General features: G+C 39.4%; 2 protein-coding genes and 2 pseudogenes across 4 annotated transcripts; 3 read left to right on the forward strand and 1 right to left on the reverse strand.

Moving 5' to 3' along the window:
• Positions 1–328: 328 nt before the first annotated feature.
• On the forward strand, positions 329–2,560 carry LOC308648292 (disintegrin and metalloproteinase domain-containing protein 21-like; the record flags this gene model as incomplete). The annotated part of the gene is made up of 1 exon (XM_081292927.1): positions 329–2,560. The coding sequence occupies one exon, from the start codon at positions 329–331 to the stop codon at positions 2,558–2,560; it is 2,232 nt and encodes a 743-aa protein (XP_081149053.1).
• A 7,424-nt stretch (positions 2,561–9,984) lies between these two features.
• Positions 9,985–12,516, reverse strand: LOC308648293 (sorting nexin-5-like; annotated as a pseudogene). Its single transcript has 2 exons — positions 11,651–12,516; positions 9,985–10,484 (listed from the first exon to the last, which is right to left on the reverse strand). The product of its transcript is annotated as a sorting nexin-5-like (transcript).
• Positions 12,517–16,236: 3,720 nt separating this feature from the next.
• Positions 16,237–16,887, forward strand: LOC308648294 (disintegrin and metalloproteinase domain-containing protein 20-like; the record flags this gene model as incomplete). The annotated part of the gene is made up of 1 exon (XM_081292928.1): positions 16,237–16,887. One exon carries the CDS (start codon positions 16,237–16,239, stop codon positions 16,885–16,887), a length of 651 nt encoding a protein of 216 aa, XP_081149054.1.
• Positions 16,888–17,002: 115 nt separating this feature from the next.
• Positions 17,003–18,327, forward strand: LOC308648295 (disintegrin and metalloproteinase domain-containing protein 29-like; annotated as a pseudogene). Its single transcript has 2 exons — positions 17,003–17,011; positions 17,122–18,327. The product of its transcript is annotated as a disintegrin and metalloproteinase domain-containing protein 29-like (transcript).
• Positions 18,328–18,597: the final 270 nt, after the last annotated feature.

An 18,597-nucleotide genomic window follows, 5' to 3' on the forward strand; every position in this document is an offset into this window, starting at 1 on the left:
GGGCTAATCTGTGAAGCGTCAGGCCCAATCTTTTTGTGCTAACACTTCCTCTTCTTATTAATTCCCTTTAGAACTGGAGATTTTCAGCTCAGATATACACCTTTTTTTCCCCAAATACAACCCCAATTTTTTCCCTTCCCAAGAAGGTTCAATCCTCTGAGTAATCAGCTACTTGAGCACAGCATTGTTATGTAATAGCCTCACTCTCCCCTTCAACTCTCAGAGTTGGCCAGGCCTGCAGTCACTGTTGTCCTCCTGACTACCTCCACAGCAGTCTTGCCTGCCTCCCACTTGGCCTTATTTACTTTGGGCGGAGGCTCCCTTATTCATGGGGCCTGCTTGGGCCCAGAGACCCTTGATGGGAGTTCTCTGGCTGCATGTACTCTGGGTACTCCTCTGCCTTGTCTGCTGCTCCCATGGCCCCCCAAAATGGCGCTTCACATCTTCTGAGATTGTGATTCCCAAGAAGGTACCCCAGAGGAGGGGTGAAATTAAAATGCCAAACCAGCTCGCCTACAGCATTCGCTTCCGGGGCCAAAGACATGTGATCCACATGAAGCTCAAGAAGAACTTGATACCCAGACATTTTCCTGTTGTTACTAATAATGACCAAGGAGCCAATCAGGAGGACTACCCATATGTCCCTCAAGATTGTTACTACTACAGCTATCTGGAAGGGGTTCCTGGGTCTGTGGCCACCCTGGACACCTGCTATGGAGGGCTGCGTGGCATGCTGCAGGTGGATGACTTCACTTATGAAATCAAACCATTGGAGGCTTCTTCCAAATTTGAGCATGTGGTTTCTCTGCTTGTGTCAGAAGACAGAGCAGATGAAGACGAAAGGTGTAAAATTGAAGATGAAGAGACAAATCAAATACCTGAAGAGGTAAACTTAGCTGAAAGTCCTAGAGCAGGCCCTGTTTATTTGTGGCGATTACACATGAAACACATGAAGCTTCATTTCACAATTACTCATTCAGTATATTCGAAGAATCAAAATCAGACCCAGATAATAGAAAATGTAGTGATTATAAATAATATCCTGGATTCCATTTTCAGACAAGCCAATTTATATTCCAACATACGTATTCTGTGCATTTGGGAAAATGGTGATCAATTTCAACTGACATCATACGAAAGTCCTTCTCTGGCTACACATGAATTTGGTTTATGGAAATTTTATAACCTGTGGAAAGTTTTTAGCCATGACACTTCAATACTTTATCTAGGATTTATGATAGGAGGTTCAAAGTATTATGCCTCCCATTCTGGCTTCTGCAACCCCAATTGGGGAGCAGCATATGTGTATTTTGAAGACTATCACATATTTAAGATCGCAGCTCTTACGGCACATGTAATTGGTCACAACATGGGCATCGTTCATGACGACCCTTCATGTGTTTGTTTTCGAAGACGTCGTTGTGTTATGAATCCAATACCTGGTCTTCTAGATGTGTTTAGCAATTGTTCTTATGATTTGTTGCATTGGATGGTACATAAATGGGATCCTTGCTTGAGTCCACCTAATGTACCATACTACAATTTTCCTTATATTTCTAATCGTTGTGGAGACAAGGATTTAAATTCGAATGAACAATGTGACTGTGGCTCCCTTAAGGAGTGTGCCAATAACTCTTGTTGTTCTACCAACTGTGCCTTCACTTCTGGCAGTACATGCGATACTGGAGGTTGCTGCGATCATTGTAAATTCGCTAGTGCGGGAAAGCTTTGCAGAGATGTACGTGGTATTTGTGACCTTCCAGAGTACTGTGATGGGACAGGGAATAATTGTCCAAATGATTTATATGTCCAGGATGGAACCCCATGTTCACCACTCTCTGTTTGTGTGAGAGGAAACTGCAGTGACCGTGATTTGCAGTGTCAAGCCCTTCTTGGATACCAAGTAAAAGATGCTTTACCAATGTGCTATGAAAAATTGAATGTAATAGGTGACCGATTTGGAAACTGTGGGCTTAAGCACGTAAGAGGGGGAACTAAACCTATGAAATGTGAAATAGATGATGTTTTATGTGGAATGTTGCACTGCAGTAATGTTCATCGAGTTCCTGGTGTAGCTGAGCACAGCACATTTCATCACATATATGTAGGTGACGCTAAACTGGAATCATGCTTTGGATTTGATACACATTATGGTGAAGAACTACCAGAAATGGGGCTTGTAGTGGATGGTGCAACCTGTGGCCCTGGACAATACTGTTTAAATAAAAATTGTACTTTTCATCGGGATTTTCCTTTTACCTGTGATGTGAAGACATGCAATTACAAAGGTGTGTGCAACAATCTGGAAAAGTGTCACTGTTTGATGGGTTGGAAACCACCAGATTGTGAACAGAAAGGAACAGGTGGCAGTGAAGACAGTGGCCCTCCACCAGATAAAGAGTTGTCTATGAAAGCCAGAATTCAAGTCACTGTAAACAAGGGAGTAGTTGTAATCTTATCTCGTATCACTGCTTTTCTTCTTGTAATTTGTATTGGTGCAGCTATAAAAGCAAAAATGACTGCAGATGCGAAGAAAAAGGCTAAACCTCCTAAGAAATGAATACTAATGGGACTCACTGTATGGAAAAACGTACAATGGCACTGGCTGAAAGAAATGATTACTCTCACAATTTCATAAATTTTCGTGATTCTGAGGTTGCCATCTTAAAGTTAATCTTGAAATAAAATTCACTGGAAAGTTAAAAATGGTTTACTGTGCTTAAATTCACTTCATATCTGATCATATTTTTGAATGAGTGAGAGAGAGATTGAGTGTGTGTGTGTATGTTTTATGTGTGTATGTGTGTGTGTGTGTGTTTTGTTAGGAATTGAACCCAGGGCCTTGCAAATAACCAGGTAAGAGCTCAACCTCTGAGCTACACCCACTGACCAGGTTATACATATCCTTAATACTCCTATAGGTGAAACAGAAACTTTTAGATTCACTAGGAAGAGAAACTCATTGAAGATGTGGACTCTTTAAGTTTTCGAATATGCCCTGTTCTGGATCCCGGATGTGCTAGGATGTTCTAGTTTTAACACTGTCACAATCTGTTTCCAACTGGTAAGCACTGAGTTTTTGTTGTTATTTTTATCATTAGTGGAAAACTATTGAGGGTAAGAATTGTCAGAGATCCACAGGGAGGACTAAAATGAACTTGTGTATTATACCCGCATTGTAAATTTCAACAGCAGTTCTGACACGTGCTGACGAAGCGATTATAGACAAAGTGCTACTCTTTCAGAATTTTGAGAACTACATTTAACATAGAGACATGAAACATACTTCTCCATAAGCAATCAAAATGGAATGATGGCACCTAAGAAAAGCCTATGAAAGCCAAAATTCACTAGTTGTAATCTTATCTCGTTTTAGGGCTAAGCGCATGCCAGTGGCCATCAGTCTCTTTATCCTCAGATTTATTCTTAGCTTATGCTAAACCTGTGATATTCTATGCATAGTCTTTGACAGTTTATTGATTAACAATCACATAAAAAATCATGGGCAATAATAGAACACTTCTTAATGCTTCTCATGATTGAAATCATAGGATTGCACATACAAAATCCCAGGAATTGCAAAAACACAGGCCGGCTACAAATTGTAGCATGCAACTAACCAGAGGGCAGGAAGAACCACGTCAGAAATAGTGCGCTTGTTTGGAGCCTGGTGAGTGACCAGGATAGTATATTCCTCCTTTAAAGGGGTCATATTTCAAATTCTTCCTCTTCAGGAAGTCTGGATTAGGGTAAGTACCAGAGGGGAGAAGAAGGATGCAGAAGGAGAGAATCAGTGGGGTTGCCATGGTGATATTATAGTTTGTTCATCTTTCCAGAGTTCTGTCCATCCCAGAAAGAGGGGCATTAAATGTCCCTAAATTGCCATCTAATCTCTCCCTTTAGGTTTGTTAATATTTGCTTTCTATATTTGGGTGTTCTGATATTGGGTGCACATATATTTGGAATTGTTATTTCCTCTTGCTGAATCGACCACTTATCATTATATACTGGTCTTCTTTGTCTCTTTTACTGCTTTTAATTTATATTTCATCTGGATATTAGCAAGGCTATTCCTGCTTTCTTTTGGGTTCCTCTTTTGGATATCTTATTCTGTCCATCACTTTCAGTTTAGGCATTTCCTTAGAGTTGAAGTGAGTTTCTAATTGCTTACCTAACATATTAATATAGTTACTTTAAAAACTATTCTCTTGGGGCTGGGAATGTGGCTCAGGTGGTAGCACGCTCACTTGGCGAGCATGGGGCGCTGGGTTCGATCCTCGGCACCACATAAAAATAAAAAGAAAATAAAGATGTTGTGTACACTGAAAACTAAAAAAGAAATATTAAAAAATTCTCTCTCTCTCTCTTAAAAAAACTTCTCTTTTTTAGTCTTTAGTCAATATATAAATGTATCATATTTACAGTATTAGAGATTCTGAATTTGTCTGTATAGTTATTCTTACCAATGAGGTACACCTTCCAATTTTTCTTCCTACCCATTAAGGGATTCTTTTTTTTTTTCAGTTTGAAGAATGCCATTTAACATTTCTTATAGGAGACATCTCTCAGTTTTTGTTTTTTCTGGGGATATATATTATACTTTTGCTATGCTGTTTGTCAGCTTTTCCCCCCTTCAGTGCTGTGAAAAATCTCATGCCACATTCTTCTAGCCCATAAGGTTCCTGTTCAGTAGTTTGCTTTCAGGTTAATTGGAACACCCTTGATGCATTATTATTTTTTTCCTTTTTCCTCACTGCCTTGAGAAGTTTATCTCTATCCTTTGAGAGCTTCATTGTGTTAAACATTAAGGTAGGCTTAGTTGGGTTCTATCTGATGGATAATGGTGGACTTTTCTGTACCAGAATTTTTGTATGCTTCTCTTTTAGTCAGTTTTTTTTTTTCACAACTGTGATCAGAAAACCTGACAAGAACAATTACAGGGACAAAAAATTTACCTAACGCTCACAATGTCAGAGGCCTCAGTCTATACATGGCCAACTCCATTACTCTGGGCCCTAGTTGAGGCAAAATCTCATGGCACAAGAGTGTGGTGGATGAAAGCAGCTCAGGACATGGCCACCAGGAAGCACAGAGAGCCTGATTCATCAGGGACAAAATATAAATCCCAAAGGCAAAATCACAGCAACCCACCTCCTCCAGTCACACCCTATCAGCCTACAGTTACCACTCAGTTAATTCAAGCAGATGAAGGTATTGCATGGATTTTGTTAAGTCTCTTATTTTTATTTATTTTTATGTGGTGCTGAGGATTGAACCCAGGGCCTCGCATGTGCTAGGCGAGTGCTTTGCCACAGAGCCACAACCCCAGACCATCTCTTAAAAACCCAATAATTTCACCTCTGAATATTCTTGTGTCATCTAATATATGAGCTTTTGGAAGATATCTAAACCAGAACAACTTTCCTAGGCCTCTGAAGTTTTCTGTTACTATCTTTTAGAATAAACTTTCTGTGGCTTTGGCATTCTCAAGTCTGACATGAACCCCAACAACTGGAAATATTTCCTCTCCAAATGCTGTCCCCAAATTCCATTTCTATTTTTTCTATTTTCTGCTTTCTAGACTATGTATTTTCAAGAGCCTGTCTTCAAGCTCACTCATTCTTTCTTCTGTTTGATTTATTCTTCTGTTTGATTTATTTATTCATTCAATCATGTTCTTAATTTTTACTTGGCATATCCTTCTGCTCAATATCTGTTGGGGCTTTCAAATTGCTTCCATATTTCCAAGTTTCTCTCTTAGGGTTTTGCATCTGTTCTCTGTGTTCTCTTGAAGCTCATTGAGTTCTGTTGAAAAAGATGCTTTCAGGTCTTCTGAAGGTTCTCCCATTGGGGACTCTCTATGGACAGTTTCTGGTGCCTTGTTTGATATTTGGTTGAGTACATGTTTCCATGAAAGTTCTTGATACCTGTTGACATGCATTATCATTAGGGTATTGAAGAATTAAGCTCTAAGTAGGCTGCTGATTTTCACTAAGCCTAGAGTCACTTTTTCCTTGCACTAGATGGAACCCTATGTTCTAGAATTGCCATGAGTCTATTATTTGTGGGGTTTTTTTCTGTGTGTGTGTGTGTGTGTGTGTGTGTGTTTTGATTTTTACTTAATTGAGGCAGCATCATGTGGAATACCCCGTTTAATATGGCCACAGTTTTTCAGATACTATTATAGGGAAGTAAAAGGGAAAGTCAAGTTTTTGCTGTTTCAACAACAGGGTTGACCAAAACCTTCTATGTCCCAATTTACATTTAGTGTGTTATAATGAAATTGGGTATACTTAAAAAGAGTAGTCCCTACAAGCCTGTCCCTGAGGCAATGGTAAACCCAGTTGGCCTCATCCAGAGTCACCATCCTGGGCCCAGAGCACAATCACCACACAGAAATTAGTTTCAGATTCTCAAGTCATGACTGTGGCCCCAAACACCAAAAGGTCATGTTACACCCTGAGCCCACAGCCTGCCAAGAATAACACAGCACTCTGAAAGGACCGAGGCCCAGAGTGCAATCAGCTGCCTATTGCTGAGGAGGACTTGTGACCAAGATTGCTGCAAGAAGGCATAGGCAAAATGGAAAATGACAGATTAGAGAAAGGGTGCATTCTCTAATTTCTCCTTAGCTCAAGATTCCAGCAGCAGGACTAATGCCCATCATCAAGGTGGATGACTAAGGGAATTCACTGAGATTCAACATTAGATGGTAAAATAATCATAGTGACACAGAAAGTCAGAAGCTTTGAACATAAATAAGAACTAATACATTTAGAAATGCATCAGCTTGGCTGGTAGTGGCAGCGTCATCTCTGCCAGTCAACTGCAGAAAATGAGGAATAACTTGTTTTAATTTGTAGAAAAGGTCATCTTTGTTATAAAATTGCAAAAATGTGAGTAACTTGTGTCAATTCCTGAGGGTTTTGTGAAAGGGGTGTTAAAAAAAAAGGGTGTGAACTAGGGCTAGGGCCATGGCTCAGTGGTAGAGCACTTGCCTAGCATGTATAAGGCACTGGGTTCAATTCTCAGCATCACGTGTAAATAAATAAATAAGCTCCATTGACAACTAAATGAATGTTTACAAAAACAAAGAGAGATGTGAACTAGAGCATCTAAACAAATCTTTTTTTTAAAGGAAGGAATTTTTTTAATACCTTTATTCTATTTATTCATTTTTTTTGTATGTGGTGCTAAGGATTGAACCCAGGTCCTCTCATGTGCTAGGCAAGCACTCTACCACTGAGCTATCGCCCCAGCCCTAAACAAATCTTGAAAGGATCTCTATGGTTTTTATTTACTTCTTATAGCAAAATGTGAAAATAAACAGTTTTAAAATAGAATTTACATTAAAAATGAAGTAGAGTGTAAAGACTTGGAGAATTCTCAGACTAGGTTTGAATTCTTCATCTCAGATCCTCATGGTACATGTTTGTTGGATTACCAGTCTTTTATATTCTGCTTGAGTGTTTAAATTCTTATTTCTTTCTCCTCCTGAGATTGGAAAATTTCATATATAGACTATATGTATAAGGTTTTACTTGATAAAAACTATTTGTAGAGAGCAGGCTGTGCCCAGTTCTGAGTTATTCTGTGTTGTATAGAACATCAGCTTTCAGGCTGTGCCTAGCCCTGAATTCCCTCCCACTTTGTAAAACAGCAGTTTTTCCTGAGATGTTCCATTTGGAGTGCAAGTGCTAAGGCACAATGATTTGGTGCCTTGTCTGGGCAGATAAATCACCAGATGTAGGACATGCTCAACATATCAAAAGGAATAACCCCGCAACTGCATAGCACAGCCATAAGGCACAAACTAAAAAGTGAATTAATTATACTAATAAAAAAATGACCACCTGTGAATTTGTCAAATTAAATCAGAAGAACATGAATGCACGGGCATATCAAATCCATACCAGAGAAACCCAGTCCCATGAGTTTAGCAAACACACTAACCAGATCACTGAACGTCAAAAGTCCTTTACATGAAATACCTAACAGGAAAAGCACCTAAAGCAGTGGTATGGTGGCACACTGACCTGTAAACCTGTCCTCTTATCAGACCACCTAGTGAAAGAATCACCAGGTCAATAAGTGATGAACTCCTAACTCAGTCCTCAGGACTTTAGTTCACATCCATCTCCCTGCTTCACCTCAAAACTATCTGCCCAAATTCCTGCTGTCAGGACAATTGCCTTATCTTTGACAGTTCCCACCTGAAAAATTCTGTGCCTTGAATAAACCTCCCTCAAGTCCCCTGGCTGGGCTTTACTTTATCTGACCACCCGCAGTGACTCTTTTCCATCAGTTCTCTGCCTTTGCTTTCTGGCTAGTCTTCCCAAATCTTGTGACCAATGTTAACCCTTTCTCAGATTACCCCTAGAGGTGTGCCTAGAAATGTGTGTGTGTGTATGCATATATGTGTACAAATTAAGAAATATATAGTAATTAAGATTGAAATGGAATAAGAGACATAAGGATCACAATGGTCACAACACCAATTGAACCATGAGTGTTCAATGAATTAAGGGTGATGAAAATGGTTCAAGAGGCATTTGTCAGCACATCTCATGTGTCTATAACTACATGAGGTGGGTTTTAGTCAGTTTTTAAAATGCTGTGACCAAGAGACCTGACAAGGATTTTAGAAGAGGAAGTGTTTTATTTGGCACTTATGGTTTCAGAGGTCTCAGTGCACAGACAGCCAACTCCATTGCTCTGGGCCTCAGGGGAAGCAGAACATCACGGTGGAAGGGTATGGAGAAGAAAAGCAGCTTAAGACATGGCACTCAGGAAGCAGAGAGAGAGTTCTGCTCACCAGGGACAAATCATAAGTGCCAAAGGCACTTACCTCCTCCAGCCATACCCTCCCTTCCAGCCTGCAATTACTACTCACTTGATCCATATCAATGGATTAAGCCACTGATTCGGTTATGCCTCTCATAACCTAATCATTTCACCCCTAAACATTCTTCCATTGTCTCACACATAAACTTTTGGGTCACTCTCATATCCAAACCATAATAATGTGGTTCTCTCTGTGGAACTGTGACCTGAAGTAACCTGTAGGTAGTTACCAAGGAAGGATGGGAAGGACACTAGGACACTCTGGGAGCTGGGTAGGAACTCAGCAGCCTTGATTGATGTAGTTGTAGACTCCACCCAGGAGGAGTTTTGCTGGATCCTTCCCAGAAGAAATTCTAGAGATTTAATGTGGGATGCCTTTAGCAAGTTGGCTTCTCTAGCAAAAAAAGTGGGACCATAAGTTGTCATCTTTACTAAGAACAGGATAAGAAAGCCACGGAATGAAGATTGCTACCAAAACAAGGGGGTTAATTTCTTTTTTTTAAGATAATTTATTATTTTATTGCATACTTTATAGAAGATGAAAGCCCAAATACACATTCCCCCCAACATCAGGGAAAGAGCTTACATCTTTCTTGTCTTCTAAAGCACACCATATTGTTTGTTTCTATATAAACCCCTACATACTTCTCTTTCCTCACATATTTATATCCCAACTACCAAAATGGAACTGCAAAGGGTTTTTACAGAGATACATGACATCTGTTTGGCCTTGTTATTATACAAACACTTGAGGTGATTCAAGAACCATGAAAGTAATGAGGAGGAAAAAATACCTAATGAAGGAATGGAATGTCTGTTAGCTGTAACAAATAGCTGTTATTTTCTGTCAAACTGGCACCTCCCTGACTGAATCAGTCTGTAGGGACATGGGCTTATGAATCAGGGAGACCGACATAGGCTTGTTGACTGCTTCTACTAATTTCCAGAAGACACACATCTTCTACATCCTTTCTTAAGTAACTGAAGACAAACTAGAGGAGAATCCAGTATATAGATTCTGCTCACTCTGAGGTATTAAATGCATCAGGAAAATATTATTTATGTCCAAGTAGCATGCAAAAAAATATTTTTAAACCAACATGGTCACATGGTAAGATTTTTAGAAATCAGAATATTTATTCATAGAATTTTTAAAGGAAAGTCAAAGCTAATTCTATTCAATGGTAATGATTTAAGTGCAAGTGATGCAGTTTTCACATTGGTTTCCTTCAGAGAAAAGACACATCCGTTGTTCCAGAACAAGTCAATGCAGCTCGAGACATTGTTTCTGGCATGCTTTATTTCCAGTTCAGACATCTCAGTTAGGTTCCTTCTAAACACTGCCACTCTCTGCCACTTGAAATTTATAAGTTCTTCTTTTGCAGATTCAGAAAGCTGTTCAAATTTCTGGCAGCATTCCTGCTGGTGTGCCTCAACCAACTTGACATCTTTGCTTTTTAACCGGGCCTTATCAGGAGCTTTGAGTTCTCATAGTCAGAGGGCTCGGGTGCATCTGTATATGAGATACTCTGCAGCCTCTATGTTGAGCATGTAGTATCAGAGAAGCTCTCTCCGCTTAAGTCTTCATCTGATGAGACGTGACCCCCTACTTTGCTAAGTTTTTCAAATAGTTCAGCACCCTTCAATAGGTATTTTTTTTAACATTTTTTTATTGGTTGTTCACAACATTACAAAGCTCTTGACATATCATATTTCATACATTAGATTGAAATGGGTTATGAACCCCCAATTTTACCCCAAATGCAGATTGCAGAATCACGTCAGTTACACATCCACAATTTTACATAATGCCCTATTAGTAATTGTTGTATTCTGCTACTTTTCCTATCCCCTACTATCCCCCCTCCCCTCCCCTCCCATCTTCTCTCTCTACCCCATCTACTGTAATTCATTTCTCTCCTTGTTTATTTTCCCATTCCCCTTATATGTAATTTTGTATAGCAATGAGGGTCTCCCTTCATTTCCATGCAATTTCCCTTTTCTCTCCCTTTCCCTCCCATCTCATGTCTCTGTTTACTGTTAATCTTTTCTTCCTGCTCTTCCTCCCTGCTCTGTTCATAGTTGCTCTCATTATATCAAAGAAGACATTTGGTATTTGTTTTTTAGGGATTGGCTAGCTTCACTAAGCATAATCTGCTCTAGTGCCATCCATTTCCCTGCAAATTCTATGATTTTGTCATTTTTTATTGCTGCATAGTACTCCATTGTGTATAGATGCCACATTGTTTTTATCCATTCATCTATTGAAGGGCATCTGGGTTGGTTCCACAGTCTGACTATTGTGAATTGTGCTGCTATGAACATCGATGTGGCATGCTCTTTTAAGGTCTTCAGGGAATAGTCCGAGAAGGGCAATAGCAGGGTCAAATGGTGGTTCCATTCCCAGCTTTCCCAGGAATCTCCAAACTGCTTTCCAAATTGGCCGCACCAATTTGCAGTCCCACCAGCAATGGACAAGTGTACCCTTTTCTCCACATCCTCGCCAGCACTTGTTGTTGTTTGACTTCATAGTGGCTGCCAATCTTACTGGAGTGAGATGGTATCTTAGGGTGGTTTTGATTTGCGTTTCTCTGACTGCTAGAGATGGTGAGCATTTTTTCATGTACTTGTTGATTGATTGTATATCCTCCTCTGAGAAGTGTCTGTTCAGGTCCTTGGCCCATTTGTTGATTGGGTTATTTGTTATCTTATTGTCTAATTTTTTGAGTTCTTTGTATATTCTGGATATTAGGGCTCTATCTGAAGTGTGAGGAGTAAAAATTTGTTCCCAGGATGTAGGCTCCCTATTTAATAGGTATTTTTTTATTTCAGTGGGTTCATCTAAAGCCAGCCTCTGCAAGCAGGCTGAAGTGTGAATATAGTCCTCAGCAACATTTTTATGAAACGTGGTCATTCTTTCAGCTTGAGCAGCAGGACCTTGGGGGTCAAGGAATAATTAATAAGGAAGTTCTTCTCTTGCTCAAAGAAGTCACCCACCCACTTAACTTCAGAAAAAAAAAAAAAGAACTTAATCAGCATTTTTCACCACTCTTTGAAAGAAGCCACCAAACATTTCTGTGGTATTTTTCCACCTAATACTTAGATCCTGACATATTCCAGGAAAACATGAAAGTTGTCATCTTTACTAAGAATAGGATGAGAAGAAAACCGCGGAAGAGATACCTCATGAGAGGACGCAGTCTTCTTAAAGACTGTAAGATACTATTCAGCTTCTAGTTCTTGCTTCATCTTTGCAAATTCTTCTTAGGTCATAGACCCTTCACCCTCTTCTCAGTTTCTGCATCTTTTCTTGAGGACCACCACAATCTGGTTTTGTAGGAGCAGCAGCAATAATGAGTCCAGCATAGTCTGTGCTTTCAATAGGATCATCATGTAGCCACAGGAAGTCTTCATGTCTTGTAACAGAAAACTGGGCTCTGAAAAATGGGCCGAGTAGTCTTGGTGTGCACTGTATACTTGACCTTCTCTCTTCTCACTGAGTGCATCAGGTGGGTCAATCTGAAGTGAGGTATCAAAATTCAGGTCCACAGACACAGACCTCAGCCTTGCTTGGCACCATGCAGAGATCACTGACTCTAGGACTATGATATGGACTGGAGCCCACTGACACTCTTCCAGGGAGGTGTGCTTCGACAGAGAGATCTTGGTCATCCACGGAGCAATTAATGGCTCCGAAGTTCTCGGTTTTATAACAATAATAATGTAGAGAGAGCCTGTGAAATTAAAGAGCATCATGATGTTGGAGAAATCTTTAGCCAGACTTTAAATACTAATATGAGCAAGAAAAGCCTTTGTGGAGCTCAACCCCTATGAATATATTGTGTCTGAACTACTCTTAATGTGAACTCTTTCCTTAATAGGTCTAATTTTGTGGATGTAAATCAGACACAAACCATACGAGACTCAGGGTAGGGGAAAAAACTACATAATTGTAAGCAATCTGGGAAGTTCTTCACTGATCACTACTCCTTTCAAAGACATGGAAGGACTCAGTGGGGGGGGGGAGTAGCTCTGTGATTGCAAGGAATGTGGGAAATCATTTCTCCTAAAGCTACAGAAGACTTGAATTTTTCATATTAGAGATGGCATGAAAGGGTTCACACTGGAGAGAAACCCTGTGAATGCAAGCACTATGGAAAGAATTCACTTCTAAAAGGTCTGAAAAACACACAATAGTTCATACTGCAGATGGACCATATAAATGTAAATTTGGTGGGAAAGCATTTAAGATTCCCTGTTCAGTTCTGAGGCATGAAGAGACTCACAATGGGGAAAAAAACCTACGAATGTAAGAAAGGTAAGAAAGGTGCCAATGATTCTGGTTCTGCTTGAGTCCGTGAAAGGACTGGCGCTAGAGAGAAACTCTATGAATGTAGGAGACGTGGAAATCCTTTAGTGATTCTAGTTCTTTTGGGGTTCACGAAAGGATTCACCGAGGATAGAAACTGTATAACTATATGCAATGTGGGAAAGCTTTGTGTGGTTCTGGGTCTGAGTCCATGACAAAACTCACATTGGACAAAAACCCTACAAATATTATTAATGAGGAGAAAGCCTTTGTTCATGTTCACTTTTTTTCAAGTACACAAAAGGAGGCACATAAGAGAGAAACTATGAATTCTAGGAATGTGGGGGAAAACTTCATTTCTTTTGCAAACATTGGATGACACATGACTGTTCTTAATGGAGATGAACCTTATACATGGAAGTTTTGTGGGAAAGACTTTAACTTTCCCAGCTCAGTTCTCAGGCACAAAAGGCCTCACTGAAGAAAATTACTATGAATGTAAGTAGTGTGGTAAAAGCGTGAGTAGATTTACTTAGTTTTAAGTATCAGAAATAACAGTTCATCTTGGAGACAAACCAAATTAATTGAACAAATTTGGAAAGCCTGAAAATTCTTAATTTCTTTCCAACTCATGGAATAACTCATACTGCAGAGAAATTCTATTGTTGCATGAGAATCCTTTAATTTCTCTTGTAACTTCTGAAACAAAGAAACAAATGCATAAAATGCAGATGCTCCATACTTATGAAAATATGGGAAAGCATTCTGTCTTCTCAGTTCAAATAAAACCCATTAAAACTCACACTGGTGAGAAAGTCTATGAATACATGCAGTGTGTCAAAGCTGCTGGTAGCCTATACCCTTTCCAGCAGGATGTAAGCTTACATAGAGGATTGAAATACAACTAATTATCATAATGTGGGAAGATTTTCCAATTTACTAAGTATGTTAACTCATCTGAAAAAATCACACTGTGGAGAAAGTTTTTAAATGAAGTGATAAGGAAAACCTGTTGAAAATGGATCTCTATGTATTTCTCTAGAAAATCCATAACATGAAAAAAATGTTTTGAAAGTTATAAATATATTATGTTCTACACTAGCTCAATTTTGATATTTATATATATCTATGTATATTTGATTTCACTTTTTTTTACAAATAAAATTAAAGTGAGATATTTCTCTAAGCAGTCTTTAAGCAATAGTAATAGGTTGGGTGTTTTTCCTAGCAATTTAATACAATTATTCTTCCATTTAATATATGTAGGTGGGTAAATTGAAGTGTTTTTCTAATATGGTGGTAGGTTTAATTTGTACATAGTTTAATTGTCTTATGATTAAAGAGATATTGTAAAATAACTTTTTGTCAGTTGTGATTTTCCTACCAGCCTATGTGGCAGGCAATGGATATTTCATTTTTTTTTCTTATGAAGAAAAAACTGTTTTGTAAAAAAAAAAATAGGGCAGAAAAATTTTCTTGCATTTTCCATCCAATAAATTGCTGTATTCAGTTTCTAACTATGTTTATCAATTAGCCTTGTGTTGTTATTTTCATCCCTTTCAAAACTGTGTAAACTCAATTAAAATATGCAAAGTCCAAAAAAAAATGAGCTGAGGACTGGGGTTGTGATTAGTGGTAGGAGGCTTGCCTAGCACGTGTGAGGCACTGGGTTTGATCCTCAGCACCAAATAAAAATAAACAAGTAAAATAAGGGCATGTGTCCATTTACAACTTTAAAAAAAAGTGCTGATAAAATATTCTGTAGCTGGTGAATTTACTGGTATTCAATAAATTCTGACATTGTGAAAGGACACAAATGTCTCTGGACTACATTAATGACATAACTTACTCAGAACACCATTGTTATATACCCTCATTTCCCACACATAACATCGCTTTCCTCTTGAATTTTATCAATGCTCCATTTAATTTCTATAAACTCCCATTCTTCCCTCAAATTTTCTGTGATATGAGAGCATTCTTACTCTTTTATACATCCTAGGCTTTTTTTCTCCTGCTCTCTTACCCCTGAGTTCTCTCCGTCCTGCATATGTATCTAGGCCCAGGAGATGCTCTGGTGGGATAGCCAAAAGGTGAGAAGCAGATGGACTGGAGGAAGGGCCAACTGGAGTGATCCAGGCAGGAAGCAGCCCAGGTCATATTAATTAACAACTTTTACAACTCCTTATAAGGAGGGACAATTCCTGGGACAGGTTACCTTAGCAACCGATTGGAGCAGGAGCAGTCTATCTTGATAAGAGTGAAGGAAGGCCTCTGAAGGCATTAACATTTCAGTTCCTCAGGGGCAGTCTTTCTGAACCCAAATTGGTCTTCTCTCAATTGATCAGATTGTCTATTTATACTAACTGCCTGTCTTTAATTCTGGCTTCACCATGGCTAATAAGTTGCCCTAAAGAGAGGCTGGGAGGGGGGGGAATTAACCCTTTCCCAGGCATTGGTTCTTCATCATAATGTTCTTATAATTTCATTTTATATTCAGGTTTGGTTCCTCCATAACATTATAAAAGGTTAAGCATCTGCTCTCTGTTGTTTAAGTTTCCTGTCTTTCTTACATGTTGAATTCTTAACCCATACAGCTTTGAAAAAAATTCATGTCTGTCCTAAAATTGGACAAAACCCACCTATTCTTCCCCCACTTATGACTTTATTGTTTACTGGTCCATCATTTAATCACAGTAATATCTTGGTTCATTCTAGTTTGATAAAAAGCCATAACTGTCTAAAAATTGCACCAAATCAACTTATTCTTCCCCTGATTATGACTTCCCTTTAGAACTGGAGAGTTTTCAATTCAGGTATGCACTGTTTTTCCAAATACCCTCCCTACCTTTTATATCTCTTCCTGCCTTAGAGTATCCCCTGCCCTAGGGTACCCAGCTCATTGAGCACAACCTCCCCTGATGAGGACAGCATTGTGATGTAATAGCCTCACTCTTCTCTCCACCTCTCAGAATTGGTTAGGCCTGCAGTCACTGTTGTCCTCTAGACTACCACCACCTTAGGGACAGTCTTGCCTGCCTCCCACTTGGCCTTATTTACTTTGGGCGGAGGCTCCCTTATTCATGGGGCCTGCTTGGGCCCAGAGACCCTTGATGGGAGTTCTCTGGCTGCATGTACTCTGGGTACTCCTCTGCCTTGTCTGCTGCTCCCATGGCCCCCCAAAATGGTGCTTCACATCTTCTGAGATTGTGATTCCCAAGAAGGTACCCCAGAGGAGGGGTGAAATTAAAATGCCAAACCAGCTCGCCTACAGCATTCGCTTCCGGGGCCAAAGACATGTGATCCACATGAAGCTCAAGAAGAACTTGATACCCAGACATTTTCCTGTTGTTACTAATAATGACCAAGGAGCCAATCAGGAGGACTACCCATATGTCCCTCAAGATTGTTACTACTACAGCTATCTGGAAGGGGTTCCTGGGTCTGTGGCCACCCTGGACACCTGCTATGGAGGGCTGCGTGGCATGCTGCAGGTGGATGACTTCACTTATGAAATCAAACCATTGGAGGCTTCTTCCAAATTTGAGCATGTGGTTTCTCTGCTTGTGTCAGAAGACAGAGCAGAAGAAGCTGAAAGGTGTGACATTGAATGGCAAAAGACAGATCAAGCACTTGAAGGGGTAAACTTAGCTGAAAGTCCTAGAGCAGGCCCGGCATATTTGTGGTACACCCATATGAAAAACTTGAGACTTCATTACACTGTAACTCATTAGCTCAGCAAGCCATAAACATTAGCCTTACCATAGAGAATGTAGTAATTATAAACAGCATCTTAGATACCATTTTCAAACCAACCAATTTAAATGTCTTCATACATGTTTTGTGTATATGGGATGGGTGAGATTGGGTTGACTTAGATAACAGGTACCATGCTGAACGTGCTATAACTGATTTCGGTTTGTGGAAATTGCATGGATGGTATGATGAAATTCCACATTCGACTTTAGCTTTTTATAGGACACAGAATTGCAAGTCAAGATTATTATGCCAGCTATCGAGGAATATGCAGCCTCAACTGGGGAGTACTGTATGTGCATGGAGTAAGGTATCACATATTTTTGGCTACCACTATTACAGCTCACACCGTTGGTCATAATATAGGCACACCCCATGATGGTCCTGGTTGTGTTTGTTTTCGAAGAAATAATTGTGCCATGGCTCCTGGGCCTGGCCTTCTAGATATGTTCAGCAGTTGCTCTTATGAATATATACATGTTCATGTTCATGGATGGGATTCTTGCTTGAGTCAGGAAAATGTTCCATACCAAAATTATCCTTATTATTCATTTCATTGTGGAGACAAGAACACAACTATAGGTGAGGAATGTGACTGCGGCTCCTTAAAAGAATGTTCCCATGATGAGTGTTGTAGTAACTTCTGTGCCCCCACTCTTGGCAGTGTGTGTGATTGAGGATGTTGCTATAAAAACTGTAAATATTCCCGGAAGGAGACACACTTGGTATGTGTGACCTTCCAGAGTACTGTGATGGAGAAACAAAGATTTGACCAAATGACTTCTACATCCAGGATGGAACCCCGTGTTCACCACTGGCTGTTTGTGTGAGAGGAAACTGCAGTGACCGTGATATGCAGTGTCAAGCCCTTTTTGGATACCCAAGTAAAAGATGGTTCACTAGCAGGCTATGAAAAATTGAATGTAATGGGTGACTGATTTGGAAACTGTGGAAATAGGTTGCAACAAGGGGGAAGTAAACCTATGAAATGTGAAATAGACGATGTTTTATGTGGAATATTGCACTGTGGTAAAATTAAATGTATTCCTGGTGGAGGCAAACATACCACATTTCATCAAATATTAGTTCACAATATCAAACCTGAAAGACACTTTGGATATGATGCACACCATGGCACAAAAATACCAGAAATGTGGCTTGTAGTGGATGGTGCAACCTGTTTGAACCAGGATTGTACTTTTCATTAATACATGGGTTTTGATTGTGATGTGAACACATGCAGATTCAAAGGTGTGTATAATAACAAAAAATACTGTCACTATATGCAGGGTTGCCAACCACCAAATTGTGAACAGAAAGGAACAGGTGGTAGTACAGATAGTGGCTTTCCACCTCAAAGACAACCACATATGCAAGTCAGAATAATTGTAACTATAAACCAGCCAGTAGTCTTTTAGTGATTTTTCATTCATTTTTTTCCTGCTTTCAATTACTGCTGGTGCAATTATAAAACCAAAGAGCAGTATAATAAGGAAATTATGTCCAGGAGGACTTGAGAGTACTAAAGTTGAAGAAATACTAGAGAACAAAGATGAAGAAATTATAGAGACAAAAGATGAAGAAATACTAGAGCAAAAAAAAATATGAGGAAATAGATGAAGAAAATCAAATGAAGAAAATCACACTGGCACTTGTTGGAAAAAATGCTCAATAATTACTCTGACAAT

Source organism: Spermophilus citellus (genome assembly GCF_964194105.1).
Source record: "Spermophilus citellus genome assembly, chromosome: 4".
Lineage (NCBI taxonomy): Eukaryota > Metazoa > Chordata > Mammalia > Rodentia > Sciuridae > Spermophilus > Spermophilus citellus.